Below are 17,585 nucleotides of genomic sequence, written 5' to 3' on the forward strand. Positions count from 1 at the left end.
AACGTATCCAAGAAAACAGCTGCTTTCAAAAGCATGCTCCTGCTCACAGCAACCCGCTTTCACAGTAGCATCTTTTTTTTTTTTTTCGAACAGCCTTATAGCAAGCAAATTTAGTTTGAGATAGGCGGGCGGTTTGCCTATTTTCGAGTTGCGACAAAATGCAATTGAACATAAATATGGCCAGTTAAAATATTTATGATAAAATACAGGGTGTGTCGCACAGCAAGCACATACACCCACAAGTGTGCAGATAGCTCCCCAATTACTTTTCTTGATGTTAAAGTTTAATTCAGAGCCACTTCACAAGCAAACCTACAACAGGTCGTTGTCTGGCATTAGAAACCATTTGCTTTCTTTTGCAATTTTGTCTGTACCCATGGACTAGTAACTAATTTTCTAAATGCCTGCTCGGATTTTAGGGTATGACAGCTAGGTCCTACTAGGTCTAAGAAGCTCTGCAACGGCAGTGTGGATAACGTTATCTACACCTTCTTATCAGCTGCCTGTCACCACACCAGCATCTCTGAGCAAACATTCCCAGTGACACTATCAGCAACGGGAAGTATCGGGATTGGGAAGTATTGAAAGCTGGGGGGGGGGGGGGGGGGGGCAGACTTGTGAAGCCTCGCAGCAGAATAAAGAGATAAATACCACCTTATCAGTCCTGTATTGGTTTCTCTGTGGGGTCTGTCAAGCAGGAAGCTCAAATTGACACTTTTCTTTTTTACAGAAAAAAAAAATAAATCGTGGGGGAGGGGAAGAGGAAGGAGAAGTGCCAGCAGTGCTGGAAAGTGATAGAGAAACCCAGACGCCTGAGCTGGAGGAACGACTCGCTCTCGCTGTCACAAGGGTAGAGCCGAGGGTGGGGACGTGCGTGCCTGATGTGCCGGTGCGAGCCCGCGAGTGACAGAGAGGAAGCTCACATGGAGAACACAACTTTTTGTGCGCAGCCGCCCGCTCGACGTCCCCACTGGACAGACTGAAAATAATGGCTCTTTCTTTCCCTTCAAAGTGCCCAGCAAAGCTTTCCCTCCTATTCATTTCCACGTGCAGACAGAAATCACAATATTTAAAGATTATTTTTCAAGTCTAACTGTGACAACCCTCTTTAGCTTGTAAGTTATCTTTGCTCCCTAAATCTCCTCTTGACTTTTTCCCCAATTACCTGAGCACAAGGAAGACTTGGGAACACCAGAGAGATCAAAATATAAACAAGTGTGTCAGCACCATGTAAAATAAGCAAATGTAACGGCGGCGGCCAGGGAGACGTTCTGATGTTTTATGCTGAACGTGGATTTAAACCAGGGCTGAAACTGATTGAGAGGTTTACAACCTTTCTTGTTGCTCTTAAAGGAGACATACTTCAAAGTTAGAGAGATTTATTTCTTATAAATGTTTGTGTGTTGTGTTTTTTTTTTTAACTTGTGATTTTAGATTTAAGCTCTTACTGATCATAATGTCTCTGTCTCTCTCCTAACATGCATCTCTCTCCCCCTCCCACCCTCCCAACACACACATATATAATAAATATAGGCACACACTCTTCCAAGATCTGTCTAGTTTCTGTGGTCAGGCAGGCACACAGAAAAGAGGTTCATGACAAAACAAGAATAGTGCAGTTGCATTTGCAAGTTACTGATCTGGGGGGAAAAACCCAACAGACGTGCCTCTTTAGCAGCCTGATCCACTTCTCACTGAGGTCAACAGATTATTTGCTCAGATCTGAGATTCGTGAGTGCGTGCGAGAGGAAAAGGGACAGAACTCCTGTTACTTTTAAGTATTAATAAAACGTGAGCAGAGGGGCTGCCTGAAGTCACTCCAATGTGGGTGTTCCAGTCACAGACGGCTGCAGCGTTGTAGGTTTTGCTCATTTCTTGAGCTCCTAGCTGTAGCCTGAGAAAGGCTTCATAAAAACAACGATCTGTTTTTTCTAAAAACTTGAAAAACGGTTGTAGGCAGACAGTAATTTCAATAGTCATTTCAGGAGTGAAATGGTACTGAACACTTTGAGTGGTGAAGCTTAATTATGCCGATTCACATTTTCGATCTAAATTAAGCACCTCTTTTGCTAGTAGAAAGAGAACCTCGAAGTTGTGAAGTAGGCAAAACAAAGAGTGTTTCCACTCAAAATGAGAATGGAGACCAACATTTAGAAGTCTACAATTTGATCATCTGTTTTCTAAATGTGTCCAAGGTAGTGTGACATGCCTTTGAAAACATTTTGCTCAAAGAAGGACTTTAAAGGAGCCTTCAAGTAATCCTCAGTATTAAGTCAACTTCAGATTTTGCAAAGACAACCTTTTATATCATTTAAAAATCATTTTCCTCAGCCCTTTTGAAGGTTCCAGTAGGCACTTTTTAAACAAATGCAGATGTTTCCTCTCAACCCAAACAGAAAAGCTTTAAAACCAGAAAGTGAAACTGACCATAAACAAAAGGGAAAGCGAAGGGTGTGCTTTAGCTAACGACAAATTTATGAGGGCCAGCATAAAGAAAGCAAGAATAGATCACATTTTAAAACCAAGCATTAAAAAGTTAACCTTCACAGTATACAGAAGATTAGGTAAGACCTCACTGAAACGGTTCATGAAACAAAAAAATTGCCAAATGCTTCCTAAATATGCAAATTATCTTCCCTGAACTCAAACTTCTTTCTGAAGCTTGACCAAAATAAGATGTCACCTGCCTGTGCTTGACTGATGAGACAAACATGACATGAATAGCAGGAAGTTGCATCATATGACTGCAATACGTGAACATTATTATCAAATAGTCATGTCCTGAGTCAATGCAATTGTATTTTGTTTTTAGAAATAAAAAAACACTGTTACCCTCTCCACCCTCCTTCCCAAAATAATGCTGTTATGATAAGTAGGAATGAAATGCTAGATAATGGGGAACCCTAAGCAAATTTCCTCGGTCTGTTTATTAATCCAAATGCCTATCACAGACAAAAAGTTGATCTAAAGGCCCACTGGAATGATGTTAATCACACGTAACAATTTACAAAGACTAATTTTTTTGGCCAGCAGGACACAGAAATCTTCCCATCACACTTAAAACCATTTACTGCACAACATCACGATGTCTGAAGGTCTCAAACTTTGATGGAAAATAACATGAGTAGTCTCAAAACAGGCAGAAAGGAAAAGGGAATGTGTTGAAATGAGACTCAGTTTCTTCCCCCAGGACAGAGTGGAGTCTTGCTTCTACCACTGTTGTGCAACCCTTGCAGGCACTTTAGCATCTACTCGAGGTTACGTAGCTCCACTCGGAGCTAATCATGGCCATGCAGGTAGGTGTGTGCTTCAGCGTCTGAAGGACTGGGTCAAAGGCCTCAATTCAAGAAAACACAGAGGACATGGTTAAACCCGTAACTAAGTTCATGCCTAATTGCTGTCTTGGATCTGGATGCTTTCCTTCTACGGTGCAAATGAACTAACGCTAGAGAAGTTACCTTTAATTTGAAAGTTTGCTGTTACAGAGGCAAGTAGATGTTATATGTGGATGTGTAAATATATTTATGCTCTAAAGTGGTAGTTCTCTCATTTTTGAGGCCACTAATTACAGGAAATAAAGCCAGAGAAATTCTCTGATACATTTTTCCCCAGAGGCCCATTCCGCTCAGGTGCTTAGAGAGGATCAGAGGTGCTGAAGGTCAGGACTGTGATCCCAAAACCCCTGAGGTGCCTAAAGCACCTGCTTATGGTTGGTAAAACTGAGGTGACACTGGGAGTTCTCCATCAGTCTGTGTCCTAGGCGGCCTTTCATGTAACCAGCGAAGGCACAGCTCCTCTAAAACCTCCTGTGGGCACCAGCACCCTCAAGACATGGAGGAGGGACACAGCCAGAAGCAGTGCACCATGGTTGTGGCCTGGCGGTGCCACTGCGCCACACTTCCGTCAGTGTGTGTCCCAGCATGGAGGAGCCCTGTCTTCACTCTCTGGTGAGACTCAGCTTTGCCTCTCTTCTTCAGAGGGCACCAAAACCAGAAGCCAGGAGCTGGGAGAGGTGGTGATGCTCAGCCGCTCCTCCAAAGGAGGCCATGCCACTTTGAAACACTGAATTATCACTGATTTTTTCAGCTGGAGAAGGCCTTCCTCAGGAGGTGGCTGGTGGAAGAGTCCCCCCGAGCACTGATCTTGCCCTCAAAGACTGTGTTAAGGTGTTTTGAAGGGGCAAAGCCCCACGTCTGCAGCCAGTGCAGGATGTTAACAATTCAGGGACAAGCTTTCTGCATTTTAGTCATAGGTGAATGCAGCGCGAGGAGGCCAGGGACAAACTTGCACTAGAGAGGTTGAAGAGGCAGTGGGATGCTTGCTAATTTTAGATTTAACTAGAAGTGGCCTGTGAGGAAGGGGAAGAAGAGAGCTGCACAGTGCTGACATTTCCTTTAAACTCATCTGGTTCCAGTATTAATGCTAGAAAAACACCCCCTCCCGTGCTGCGGCTACAGACCCATCAGCAAATAAGCATCTTTGAGAGAACTCTGGATTTTTTTCCATATTTTTCAAGAAAGGGAACTGAAACATTAAGAATCCTCAGTCCTTCCAGTACATGAAGGGTTTCTTGCCTAACTGTAGGCCTCAGGCCTGAACATGTTTGTCACAAAGTCAAAGGATAAAAAAGTGAGAGCTATTGCTAATGGTGGAAGATACTTAAAAAGCTGAAGAACTGTTGCTCATTTTTCTGAACTGCTATTTTCTTTGCATGGAAGAAGTTAACATAAAATATCTAAGTGGTTTAAACAGCATTATCTTCAAAAAGAAGAAGGGATACTTTAACCTCAATGCCTAGAAAGAGTGGCCTTTCTAATGTTAAGGCTGAGCTACACAATTGTTGCTTAAGATCCAGTCTCTTCAAATCCACATATTAAATCTACTTTTATTAGAATGGGATGTTCTGCACATGTCCAGTCAGCCCCAGTTTTGACCTGAGTAAGAGTAACTGGGTAATTTGTTGACATTTTGCAAATACATTCCTCGCTATTCCTGCAAGGTAACTTAAGGTAACAGCCAATGCAGTAAACTGTGTCTGTATTTGTATAGCCACCCCACTAGTGTCCAAACATCTCTGGCTAGAACTTTGCAAACTCCTTGTCCATGGGAACCTTTAATGTTGTTGACTTGTCCCACCTGCAAGCCCCAATATAAGGCCAACAGTTCATCATATCAGGAAATAAAACCACACAGCGAGTGTCAAAATGACACATGTGCAAAGATGACAGAATCAGTGAGATATTTCTTGAACAGGGAATACAGAAGGATAGGACATCCCTCTTCCCCTTCCCTCTGCTATAAAAAGAAAGTAAATTTTCTTCTATAGTGTGTTACATTTAGTAGGGAAAGAGGAAGACCAAAACCTGGTGAAAGGGAGACATTCATGGAAGACAGATGTCCTTTTGCTTAATTTCAATCTGTGATGTCATTTTCATGATGCAGGGTTACATTTCAGCTCTAATGACCCCCAAAGTAACACTGATACTTTATAACCCATTATTTGTTGCCAAATAACAGCCAAGAGCCCTTTATATAAAAAAAATTTGCTAGCAGTTTTTGCTTCAAATTTCAGCGTAGGTGCTGGCAGAAGGACAAAAGAATGCTCTGCTGGATCTCAGAGCAGCTAACAGGAGGCAAGGAAGCCTTAGAATTGGATATGAAGTCAGCAGGAATCAGTCCCTCTCTTCAAGGGGCTCTGAGTGAGATGCTATGCAGTGATTAATGCTATGAGTAGAGCACTGACGCTGGAAATGGTCAGAAACCACAGCGGAACCCAGAGATAAACTCCTGGAAATACCTCTTCCCCCCTGCTATTATTTTTGAACAGAAAATGAAAGCTGCAGTATGCAGCCAAGAAATGGGGACAGAAGTATTTTCTGAGCTTAAAAAATGAGTAACCAGATGAGAAGACCACATGAGGTTTTCTCCGAGAAGATAAGTAACCTTAGATACAAGACCTGAAGAACATTATATAGTCAACATATCTTTTGTCGACACCTAGACAGTCACGTTACATGGCCACTTCCTTGTACAGTAAGGGCAGCACTTCGGAAAAATGACTGGAAAGCCTTCAGTATATGCTATCAAAGCAGATTTTTGCCCAATGTACTACAAGGTCTGGACTTAAAAGTCTGCATGTGAACCAACATCTACAGTTCTGAAGGGAGAGGATATTTTCAGGTTGTCTGTCCAGAATTTCATCAGATAATACAAAGATTATAAAAAAGTAACTGTTGAGATTTTTGAAAATCTGTTTACATTTGAACACGCACAGAGATCCATTCTGTTGTGCTCTTTTTTTTTTTTTAATTCCCCTTTTCCACTCCAAGCTACCTACTGTGACACAACAGATGATGCAGCTATGTAATTATACAACTTATTATTAGATCATACAGGCAGAAGAGACATTACTAGCATTCTTTGTTTATACTGTAATCCACTTACTGAGGTTCATCATTGTCAGCTCTCTGGAGGAGGGATAGTGCAGCCTCTCTGCAAAGTCTCGGCAATACCACACAAGCAGCTCTTGGTTGGCAGGGATGGGCTTGATAGTGTAGAAGTAGATGTTCATTCCATTCTGACAGGCTGCCAAGTTCTGTTCCTGAACGGAGTAGCCAGGGTTTACATAACGCATCCAGTTGCTCTTGTCCTCGTTAAATCCATCAATGAAGTGGTGAAGCTCACCACTTGAATAGATCTGGAACAGAGAGGAAGTGCCTATGATTATATATATGCATAATATACGACATGTGTGCACAGAGTCCAGAGTGGAAAAATGATAAGCTTTTTTTTTAATAGAAAAAAAACGTGAGCAGATATTTCTGAAGTAAGAATTCAAGCGGGGTTTCTTCCTATTCCATGTATGATATCCTCTGTGTTAAGAAAAGAAGTGCTTATTCAAAGGCAAGAAGTACACAGCTACCTTTTCCATTTCTACTCAGCCTTTGCGTCTCGGCTAGTGTGGACAAATCAGACACAAAATCTGAAACACAAAGTACTCTCCCTGCGTGAACAATCTGCCTTAGAGTCCTTTTCCTGGTGCTGTGATGAACAAGTGGGTGATGCTAATGACTGCAGGTCTGAGTGCGTGCTTGCATTAATGCTTTGAGTCACCTGTGTATAAGACTGACTGGCTGTGCTACGTCAGAGTCTTTCTCGCCTTTTTCTATGGCCTCTGTACTTGCAGTTTCCTACCACCCCCGCCCAAAGGTTTAAACTATGCAAACATCCTCCACCCCCCCCAGAGTCCTAAAGCAACACTTGCTCATAGTTGGACTGTAGCCCTTTTGTAGAAAGGCTGGGCGAGGCAGAGATGAACTTCACCTGCCATAACTTAGCGAAGACCTGGAAAGGGGCCAGTCGATGAGAAGTCACTTTTCCTATCGAGGGACACGCTCTGGCTTGTTCCACAGAGAGGAACGAAAATGTGGAGCTAAACGCTGCTCAGCAGCTTGGGGGAGAAAGTCCCAACCAGTGGGAGAAGCCACTCTTTCTTAAAGAGGGAAAATAAAAGAAGCATTTAGGAAAAAAAAAAAAAAACTCCAGGAGAAATGTTTGTTAAGGACACATCCCTTGCTCTCGGGGAGAAGTGGCTCCACGCTGGATGAAACGGGGTTCCCCAGTTTCACCAAATAAATGACCAAACGAAGGGAGCAGCCTACCCCAAGACGAGCCTCCCTGGGCAGGAAATGCCTTTCGGAAGGAGAGATACAGCTTATCTCGGGGAGGAAAACACTGGGCAGCCTGATCCTGCCTTTGTGCCTGCACCAGGATCCGCTGGGACGGGGTCCGCTGGGCCCTCTCCTCGCCTCCCCGACAGCCGCGGGCGCAGAGGGACGAGGCGGCCTTGCCCTTTAACGCGGGCCGTAAACACCAGAATCACTTTCTTTAAGAGTAACTTCCTGTAAACCGAGAAGGGGGAAATACATGTGGCCTCATCAAAGCGGCCTGCGAGAGATTTTGCGGTGTGTTTGTTATGAGAAAATGGAAGGGAGCCGGGTGAATTTCTGCTGTCTCAAGAGGAGCCTTCAGGTTGCTCCGCTCGCAAACTTCCAGGAACGGCGCGGGGCTGTGGCGCTCAACGCCAGCCCCGGCCGCTCCCCGGAGCTGGGGATGGGATAAGATGAGATGGTGGATCGGGCCCGGCGAGGGTCGGCGTATGCCCCGCCGCCCCAGCGGCTCCCACCTCTTCTGGGGAAGACGAGGGCAGATGTGCTGAGTCACAGCACGGTTCCCAGAAATGACGGTGGCCCCGGGCAGCCCCGCTTGCCTTGAGCGTCCCCCCGCGTGTGCCGCGGGTCTTCCCGCTCCCACCAGCGAGCCCCGCATGTGTGCAGTCAGTGACAGGCGGCAAGAAGCCATCTCCCACATTTTCCTTCCCATACGCAGGCCTGCTTCAGACCCCTAGGAAAGAATTAATCTCTGGTGCAGCAGCGTGTCGTGCATCAGTCAAGAGGTTACGACAGGGAATTTAATGACGCTTAGATGGCTCCTAGGATATTATTCCCGAGGATCCCCCCGCATTCAGGCTTAAAATCACATCACGAAAATGATGTCGTCTTTCTCGCTGCCAGGTATGAATGAAGCAAGATGGCTAGCAGCCCCTCTCCTCAGAGTCTGCAGTATCACTGGCAGGGCTAGGGGAGCACACCAATCCTTTTCTACGTCAGACGCAAGCTCCCAAAAACTTCAGCTAAAAGAAAATTTTCGTAGCCTTACGAATGCGAAAACAGCTGCCTGCTTTGCAAGAATACTCATGCAAATTACTGCCTGTGCAATGCTGTATTACATCGCATGAGGACGATCTGAGAAAACCAAAATGATGCAATTAGGCAGGAAGAGCGGGGTGTGGGGAATGCTGGTGCTTGCCCTGGGTTTCACCTGGATGTGAGGTTGGGATGTTGCTACGGCAGGCAGGCACCTGGGCACAGAGGCTTGGATGTACTCCCAAATCCACTGATTTAGACACAACCTAAATGGCTAGAAGGCAGCAAAACAAATCCATGGGAGAAGACGGGGCTGAAGGAATGTTCTCTAACAATTAATAATGGGTCTGCAAAGGAAACTGAGGATTATGTTAATTGATAAACTGGGAGCATATTCCCCAGCACAGAATTCCCAAGCCAAAACAAGTTGGCTGTTGTTCTCTTCCAGCTTATAATGCAAAGTAGGAATTAGGCATCACCTCTAATGTTTGTTTGCCATTAATGAATTTTCTCTTCACTAAGATCCATGGGCTGCTCTTTTAACGCTTTCTGAAGCATACTAGAAAAGCCTACAACTTGAATGATACATGCTGAAGATCACCACCTCTGTGTTATAGTAGTTCTATTCAACACCCAGGAAAAAATGCTATAAAATATACCATGATTCCAGAAAAAAAACATATTATGCAAGTACTTTCACAGCTTCTTAATAGCTGAAAAAATTAGGTATAAGCGACATTTGCATAAACAAGAATGACTTTCTATCATGTGAACATTTCATGTGAAGAAATGCAAAATAACCTGCCCCTACAGCCAGCAGCAGAACTATTTCTTTATCCGACCAAGCACCAATTTGTTTCAGGGGACACAACCAGGAAGGGCCGGGCATCTCCCCTGCTCTCTCCACCCACAGAGCCCCTATATCCAAGACAGCCAGGCTTTTACTCAGCTCACCACATTCACTCTGCTTGTGCGTGGCAGCAGTGTACAGAAGTTGCCCCCTGCATTCACGCAGGTCTGAAGCAGGAAGTGACCCAGCTTTTCAGCTGTACTCATTTAGTGATCTGCTTACTGCAACAACATGGTGCTGTTTTTTCCTGCTTACCCGCCAAAAGTATTTTCTGTTCGCATTCTTGGGAACCGTATTGCTGGTATAGATCTCTCCTACCAGGGGTCCAAAGCGCGTTCCTTTTGGGATGTACTCTTTGCTTATAACTCCAGTGACCTACAAGAAGAGCAGCACAGGGTCAGTCCATTGCCAGCAGAAATCGAAAATTTTTCCTTCCTCTCCCCTGCCCCCCGAAGTTAGAAGGTTAAACAACTAATGCAACAAATTTTTAGTGACAGCTCAGCAAAACAGATATACTTAAAAACCACATTGTACATGATAATGAGCAGGTTTGTTAGATACTAACATCTTACCGAGCATATAGAAGACAAAGATGAATACAGCCTGAAAAATTTGTTTTGTGGAAATACAGTTACAAGAAGAAACAGTAAACGAAATCTACAGACTGTCAAATACCTTCAAAAGTTATTTTTCCTATCAAAGGCAACCCCCAAAAGTGTAGTTCCAGCAAACAAAAATATTCAAGAACTATCAATCACTTCACAGCTACCACAGCCAACTATTCTAGTAAGTTAGGAATTGGAATGACTGCCCCTCCAGGTCAAAATGAAACCCCCCCCCCCCCCCCCCCCCCCAGCTCCCTTTCACTCTGTACCCTTCCTGATAGCTAAAAGGAGAACAACAAAAAAAAGACCTACAATCCTCTCATCAGCGGTGGCATACAAAACAGAACACGAAATGGCTTTGGGACATGTACTCACAGATCACCCTCTTTTATAAAAAGGAGGCAGCAGTTCCGGTAACACATGTCAAGTGGGTTTGGTCAAAAAGGCGTAAGGGTTTTGATGAAAATGCTCCACTATGCTAGGTCTAAGAAATGTACTCTAGTTGTTCAGCTTCCTTCTTGACAGTAATTATACCAAAAAAAGTCACTGACCACAAATCAGGAAGCAATTCATCATTATTCAGAAGAACGTGCCTTAGAGTAACCCTTTGCAAAACACTGCTGAGTTATTGGTTTTGTCTCTCTCTGTTCCTCAGCAATCTTCTTAAATTTAATATAGCCAAAGAATGTTTAAAAACCAGCAATTCTGTAAACCAAAAAACCCAAGACTTTGCAAGATCGATCCTGCTTCTCGGACGGGGATAAAAAGGAAGGTAAAAAGCCTATTAATTCAGTATTGTAACAAAACTTCTATGGCAAAATGTATCAATCATGTTCCCTTCACACATCTTGCCACTTAAAAATTGTCTTTTCACTCATTGGGATCTCAGAACAAGACAGTAATAGCAGAGGTTGTTGATAAACACTGAGAATGGGGATTACTGCTGTCTGTACTCAGCAAGGAATCAAGGTTCTTACCAAAGCAGATTAGCAGGCACCAAACCCTGCAGATAGCTCACTTCTGTGAGCTTTTATTTTCTTTGTAACAGCCCATCGTGGCAAAGGACAGTAAAAACCTTGGGCTGTAGGCACCACTTCACAAATTAGCTGAGCCCTGTGATTTTCTCATGCTACATTTTCTTCTGTTGTCTCACCTTCGGTGTGAGAGAGGAAGAGAGACAGAGAAATACTTGTCTGTGTACTGGTTAAGCTTAAAAATCCCAGTAAACAAGTAGTGCCCAGCATAATTTCACGTTAGATGTCAAAATAAAGGGAACAAATAACAGCCACAGCATCAAGGAGATAATCCACCCGGAAACAGATTGCTGGGTGTATGTGGTGTGGTTGTTGTTTGTGCTTGTCTGTGTTTTAACATGTGTTTCAGAACACCACACCAAAAAAATAACGTCAACAGTAGAGGTAGTTAAATGCTCCATTGATCTGTGCATCTGGACTGAAGAGAGAGAAAAGGGACTTCCAGAAATTTTCCTACACCTACCACAAGCTGAAACAAGCTCAGTGGCTCAGTTTTATTTTTGTCTTGCTTGTGCATTTCTCATAGAGAGCTGAAAAAGGCAGATGTTCTTCTCATCTTCCCCATATATCTTCATTTACATCCATCTGGCCTCTCAAGAAAAGTTCACAACCAAGCTACAGCACACCCTACCAGTTTGACTGCAAGGTAGCCTGAGTCTCTTTTCACGGTTTTAAAATATCTTGCCCTTAATTAAAATGACTTTAATGAAATTCTCAGAATCTCTAGAAGTCACTCCTTGAACTAGTCAACTTGAAACACTCGCTGTGCACTGGTGGCTCTGACACAGCAGATACTTTTTGATATCCACCTTAGATACAGCGTTTGCTTCTCCCCTGGTGCGGCAGAACATGAAGGCAGCTTCTCACCCCGTACCTATCAGAAGGGTGTTTTGGCAGAAGATGTTCTGGGTGCTTTGTTAAACCGGTCTAAAGCTGCCCAGCTGAGTTTTAACCAAGGGTTGCTTTCTGATCAGTGATTCTTGGCCTCTGCTGTGTCCCCAGGAGCTCAGCCACTGTGTTTGAGGAGGGCTACCCTCCAGGAGAGGGGCACCATCAGTGCCAAATCAGCGGCTGGTTCCACGCCACCATCAGACCCCCTGCTCAGGCAAAAAGGGGCTCCTGCCCCACTGTGGTGGCTTCGGGGGCTGCTCAACAGGAGCCCACGAAGTACAGAGCTGCCGAGGGCTGTAGGCAGAGCAGCGAAGGAGCCCCACATCAAGCCTGAGGGGAAGCTGGCTCCCGGCTGCCGACAAGCCATCGCAGAGAGGCATTTCAGACTTGTGTCCACCAGGTGTCCTTCAGCACATTTCTCCCTCTCTGATGAGACCTTGTGAAACAGTCTCAAGGCAGGGAACCACAGAGGAGCGTGGCCTGAGCTCTCCCTGTGCAAATAAAAGCCTACTGCCCTTATGCAGCCTCTGCAAGCGTGCCGTGCCTGAGCCACGCAGGAAAGGAGCACGATGCTATTTGCAGAACAACATCTTCTCTACCTGCAAACACTTATCCCCTCTCTCCTCAAGCTACAGCCACTTGAAAACTTTTAGCACTCCCACAAGCGGGCCTCTGACACTTTTCTCCTTTCACTACAACATCATTTGTACCACGAAGGTTAAATCAAACCCGAGCATCACCACGTTTAACACCAGCTCCCGGTGCTGCGGGACGGGGATGCACAGCAGGGACCCACGCTGGCAAGGGGCTGCCCACGGTGGGAAGAAACAGCGGCTGCACCCTGATGAGGGGCTGCAGGGAAGGAACCCGGTACGTGGGGGCACGGGGGCTGTGTGGCAGGGAGCACCCAGCCCAGGGACCGCCGCGTCCCTGGAACTGACCAGGGTCCTAATGCAGCGCCGGGGGCCGAGCCGCCGCGCCGGCCACCAGCCCTCCTGCTGAGACATTTCGATGCTCCTGTGCTTCATCCGACCCCATGGGAGCCCTTCCAGGGGATGCTTTATGGGCAGCGCTGACCTCCCTGCCGTCTCAGCATATCTGTCTTCATCAGTGGGGTGGGTTGCATGGGTTGCAGTGTGCATCCCGACCAGCCCGCAGCTCCCGGACGAGAGAGCGGGTCTGAGTCTGAATTCGGTATTAAAAAGCACTTTAAGAGACCAACGCTCCTACATCTTTGTGTGGAGTGAGGGCACTGGAAGTAAACAACAACTCCTATGAATTCTGAAAGAGGAGGATGTTTTGCAATGGGGCCAATAAATTGCTTTAAAAATAACAAGAACAAAAGAGCGAAATAAACCTTACTGGCTTCAGTGCACTGTGAACTAACAGTATTTTCCAAATGTAAATCAGGGCAGGCCATCGTGTGCCCTGGAACAACACAGATTTTTCTTCACTATGAGATTTACAGTTGCATAAGCCCACATAAATTCAACCCCTTCACTCAGCTAGCACTTTTCTAAAAGGGATGCCATGAGAGGAAATGTTTCCAGACTGCTTCCTCTCTGATTGTATATTAAAGAAATAAAATAAAAGCTGTGCACGAGAGCAAGTCTCTGAGGTCAGACGGGTACACTTGGCAACAGTTCCAAATCACCACTTCAGAATTCAGCGTCCATCCCTTATCAGAGGAACGCAACCAAGTCATGGGTTTGCCGAGATAGGTTTCTCCCTGTCAAACTCACGGACCAGGATGGGGCACTAACAGCCTTCAAGAGAGCAGAATAACTGGCGTTTGGTGTCAAGAAGGGCTGTTTGCTCTCTAAGGACTGAGACCAAAGGGAAAAATTATCCAAAAAAAAAAAAAGCTTCTAAATGTTCACATGCAAAGGATTATTCACATACGGCCTGCTAGAGTGTGATTTTGGCACCGTGTTTCATCATTTTTTGTCAACTGCGAGAACTGAAGCAAAGATAAATAATTCACGCATAGAAATAAATAAATGCCTTCACGTAAATCTAGCAGCCTAAAATGTTACAAGCAGTAGTAATTCATTTTTCAAAATGCTGACACATACTGTGAACTCATAATGAAAAATGTGTCCTTCAGAAAAATCCCCGATCAAGATCCAAGAATAAACAAGAGTATGATGTGTCACGGACTCCCTTGCAAATTCAGTAAACCTTTACAGAGGCGCTACTTGCTTGACAAAGCATGCAAGGAAAAGAAACACAGAATGCAACCCTCCCCAAACAACAGCAGTTGTACTTCCTCCCTCCTAGGCAGGCACGCAGTACTTTTCCTACTCCAAATGGAGATATTGTGCTAATCATGACAGCCTTAGCAGTCCATGATCTAATCATGACAGCATTTAGCATTTCACAAGCGATGTATTATATATGTTTTTGTCAATAAATTGACTCAGCATTTAAAACTCTCAGCCAGATGAAGCCACAGTTCCCCCGAAAGTTAACAATGAAGACAGCTCACATCTGAAATCCACTGGCGAACACGCACGCATGCATCCCCCGAAGTCTTACCTCATCCTGTTGCGAGTGAAAAAAACCCACCCTATCGGGCTGTCAGGACACCAGTGGTTTTCCATGAGGTCAAAACCAGGATCAGGCTCCCTCTCTGACCCCACAAATGCCAGTGTGTAAGCACAACACACACCCAGCCCCAATCCCACTGAACAAAATCAAACTTGTAAGGCAGATAGAAAAAAATCACGCTTCAGGTCAGGAGTTGCAAGAAGACAAAAGGGTTATGCCATTTGCAGCTATCTCACCCCACAGACAAGCAGCAGACGAGTGACCTGTCCATACACTTACAGCATGGGAGCTTTCACGTTAAAAAAAAAAAAGAAAAAAGGAAAGAAAAAGGGTCTTTCTTTCAGGGCTATATTAGAAATTGCCAGGGCTCAGAAGTTGCTACTGCTCCTGACGGTAGGTGCTACTCGGTGCAAATAAACGAGCATGGGGAACTTGGGAGAACAAAAGGAGGATGTCCTATATTCAGACTCCCACTAGCAAGGAGCTGTACGGGTCACGCTTGACAAGGCAGAAGTAGGAATCTCTCAACAACTTTTCTTTCCCCCCACCTCCTATACGGAGATCATAGCAATCCTCCCACCCTGATTCAGCCAGCTGAGCTACAGCGCGAGGAAATTGCACGCTGGTATTTCCAAACACACCACTGGGAATTTTGAAAGCTCCTCGGACACCCGCCGCCGCGGCAGCAGAACCAGAGCCAGAAGCCCGAGCAGCCAGCCCGTTCCCGGACGGCTGCCCGGACAGCCCAGAGCTCGCTCTGCATCGCACGCGGAGCCGCAGCTTTCTCTCCCCCCAAAAGTAAGGCCTGTCTCCCGATGCAAAAAGGCAAAACAAGGTTGGCGCTTTTTTTTTCGGGAGCACGTCCTCCCTCTGCCAAGTTCTGCGGGGCAGGGCAGGGCAGATGTGAAGAGAAGAGTGATTTTACATGGGAATTTAGCTCTAACCTCTTAGCAATACTTCCAGGCATCATACGAGGCGCTGCCAAGCTAAATTCCTAGGTGCCAATACCCTCCAGCCGGGGGTCCGGCCCTATTTCTGTCTGCAGGATTAAACAAGTACCTGCTCTGGAAGGAAATATTTGATAGGCACAGATGAGTGTACCTCTTCTTTTCAGCTCTGTGGTCAGTGTGTTTAGCCAAAGTAGAAGCACAGGTAATAGCTGCTATACCACAAGTCTCAGCACAAGGAGAAATGAAGGGTTGTCCCTTGGGTTATTACCCTGCCGAACATCACACCTAGCTATAATAGCTACTCTATATGAAGGAGTAAACACAAAACCAAATTGCTCATCCGGGCTCATTTCTTTCCAGCCCTTCTGAAACAACAACAAAGAATGTACCCACTCCAGGGACGAGGATAGGACGGACTCGCACGGCCAGCTACCAGTGAAGATACTGTCCCAGATAAACACAAGTTAATTTAAGCTACGGCCATCCTGCTGTCAAACTTGCAGCAGTTCTACCATCACTTCCTTAATCGATATGCCGGTGTTTTTAAGAATTTAGGAAGTCGGGAACACGGCAAGCTCATGAAAAGAATAAAGCAATTTCATAACCAAAGGGAAAACAAAAAGAAATAATTAAACACATTTCCAGGAATTTGTTTTTTTTCCCTCTACTTTTTTTTTAAAGCTATTTATTGGACAACCGAGGCACTTTAATCTCTGAGCCAGAGGCAATGAATGGTCCTGGCAAACAGCAGTCTAGAAATTGGCACAGAGAACTGCCCCACAGTTTAAATATGCTTATTCAGATGCTGCTCAAATTGTGTGAAAATTTAACTGTTTGCGAATTGGTACAGACCCGGCTTGAGGGACAGGCTGGCTGCGAGTTCCAATGAAAATACTACAGGACAGATGACCAGTTCGCAGGTTCTTAAAAGCAATATGAGGGTCCCGTCTGAAAAGTCGGTGGGCAGCATTTGTTGGTGGTGGTGGTGCGTGCGTGTGTGCATTAAAGAGTGGAAGCCAGGGTGAGCGCACGCTTTCCAAAGCGCCGTGATTTGGCTCGTCTGACTCCAACCTTCCCCAGAGCATTGCCGCTTACCTCTTTGCAGTTCGATGCGTATTTGAAAGTCAAGTTCCTTGGCAAGGAAGCCTCTGCCTGAGTTAGGGTGCCTCCGTCGGCGCTGGGATCCCATGGGTGGTCGTTTACAATGTACGTGCACTTCTCTTCAAAATCGGCTTCCGTCCACAGAGTCATGTCAGCATCCTCCATGTCCATTTTCATTGTCCACTCTCTCCCTTTCACCAGATTCTTGAAACTCACAGCGTCCGAGCTACACTGTGTAGCAGCCTGGAAAATAAGAAAACAGCCTTTAATCCTCATTGTCCTTCAGTGTTGTGGTTTCCGTTGAGACAGCGTGACTAATACAGTAGTCTGTGACACTTTAAAAGCGTACGCAGGATAGTTGGTACAGTTGAGTAATAGCCAAAAAGCAGTGTAAACTAAGCTGCTCTGACTGAAGCAGCGCCTTAAAATGCCAGCCTCGGTAATAACGAGGAGGGAACGAAAACAAAAGAGGAAAAAATCCCCAGGCTGACAACTGCTTTACCTTTTTCAGAGCCTCTCCTTAATGCCTCAGAGGAAAAAAAAGTACTCCATGCCGAAGAAAACGCGGGGTCATGGCCGCGAGACCACTTAGTTGCCTGTGGAAAGGCTGCCTCAGAAAAGTGTCACAAACAAGGAGAGGAAGAGGAAAGGAGCTGCTGTCTGCGTCTGAATGAAGCTAAAAATGGAAAGCGCATGTTGGAAGAGCGGAACCCAGCCTTGCCTTTTCCAAATGGGGAAGCCTGAACTTTCCCACCGGCTTTCAACACACAAACAACTTTCAAAACAACCTGGCCCCCCCCTCCTCCTCCTCCTGACGTCCCCTTATCCTTTGGCATGGGAGGCTGAGAGAGCCGACATCCTGCCAGCATCACTGCAGCAACAGCCCTTCACAAAGCACT

The 17,585-nt window shown here is 45.5% G+C and overlaps 1 protein-coding gene across 8 annotated transcripts in view; it reads right to left on the bottom strand.

The window, feature by feature from the left end:
- Positions 1 to 17,585, bottom strand: part of PRDM1 (PR/SET domain 1) — a 111,749-nt gene that overhangs the window by 6,460 nt on the left and 87,704 nt on the right. For 4 of the 8 annotated variants that reach the window (XM_066994469.1, XM_066994468.1, XM_066994467.1 and 1 more), the window contains 3 exons: positions 16,681 to 16,929; positions 9,811 to 9,930; positions 6,445 to 6,697 (listed from right to left, as the gene is read on the bottom strand). In XM_066994469.1, coding sequence (XP_066850570.1) covers positions 6,445 to 6,697; positions 9,811 to 9,930; positions 16,681 to 16,863 — 556 coding nt within the window. In that variant the 5' untranslated portion in view covers positions 16,864 to 16,929. The other 4 variants (XM_013175664.3, XM_066994466.1, XM_066994470.1 and 1 more) reach the window with 4 other exon arrangements.

Source organism: Anser cygnoides, chromosome 3 (assembly GCF_040182565.1).
Source record: "Anser cygnoides isolate HZ-2024a breed goose chromosome 3, Taihu_goose_T2T_genome, whole genome shotgun sequence".
NCBI classification, from domain to species: domain Eukaryota; kingdom Metazoa; phylum Chordata; class Aves; order Anseriformes; family Anatidae; genus Anser; species Anser cygnoides.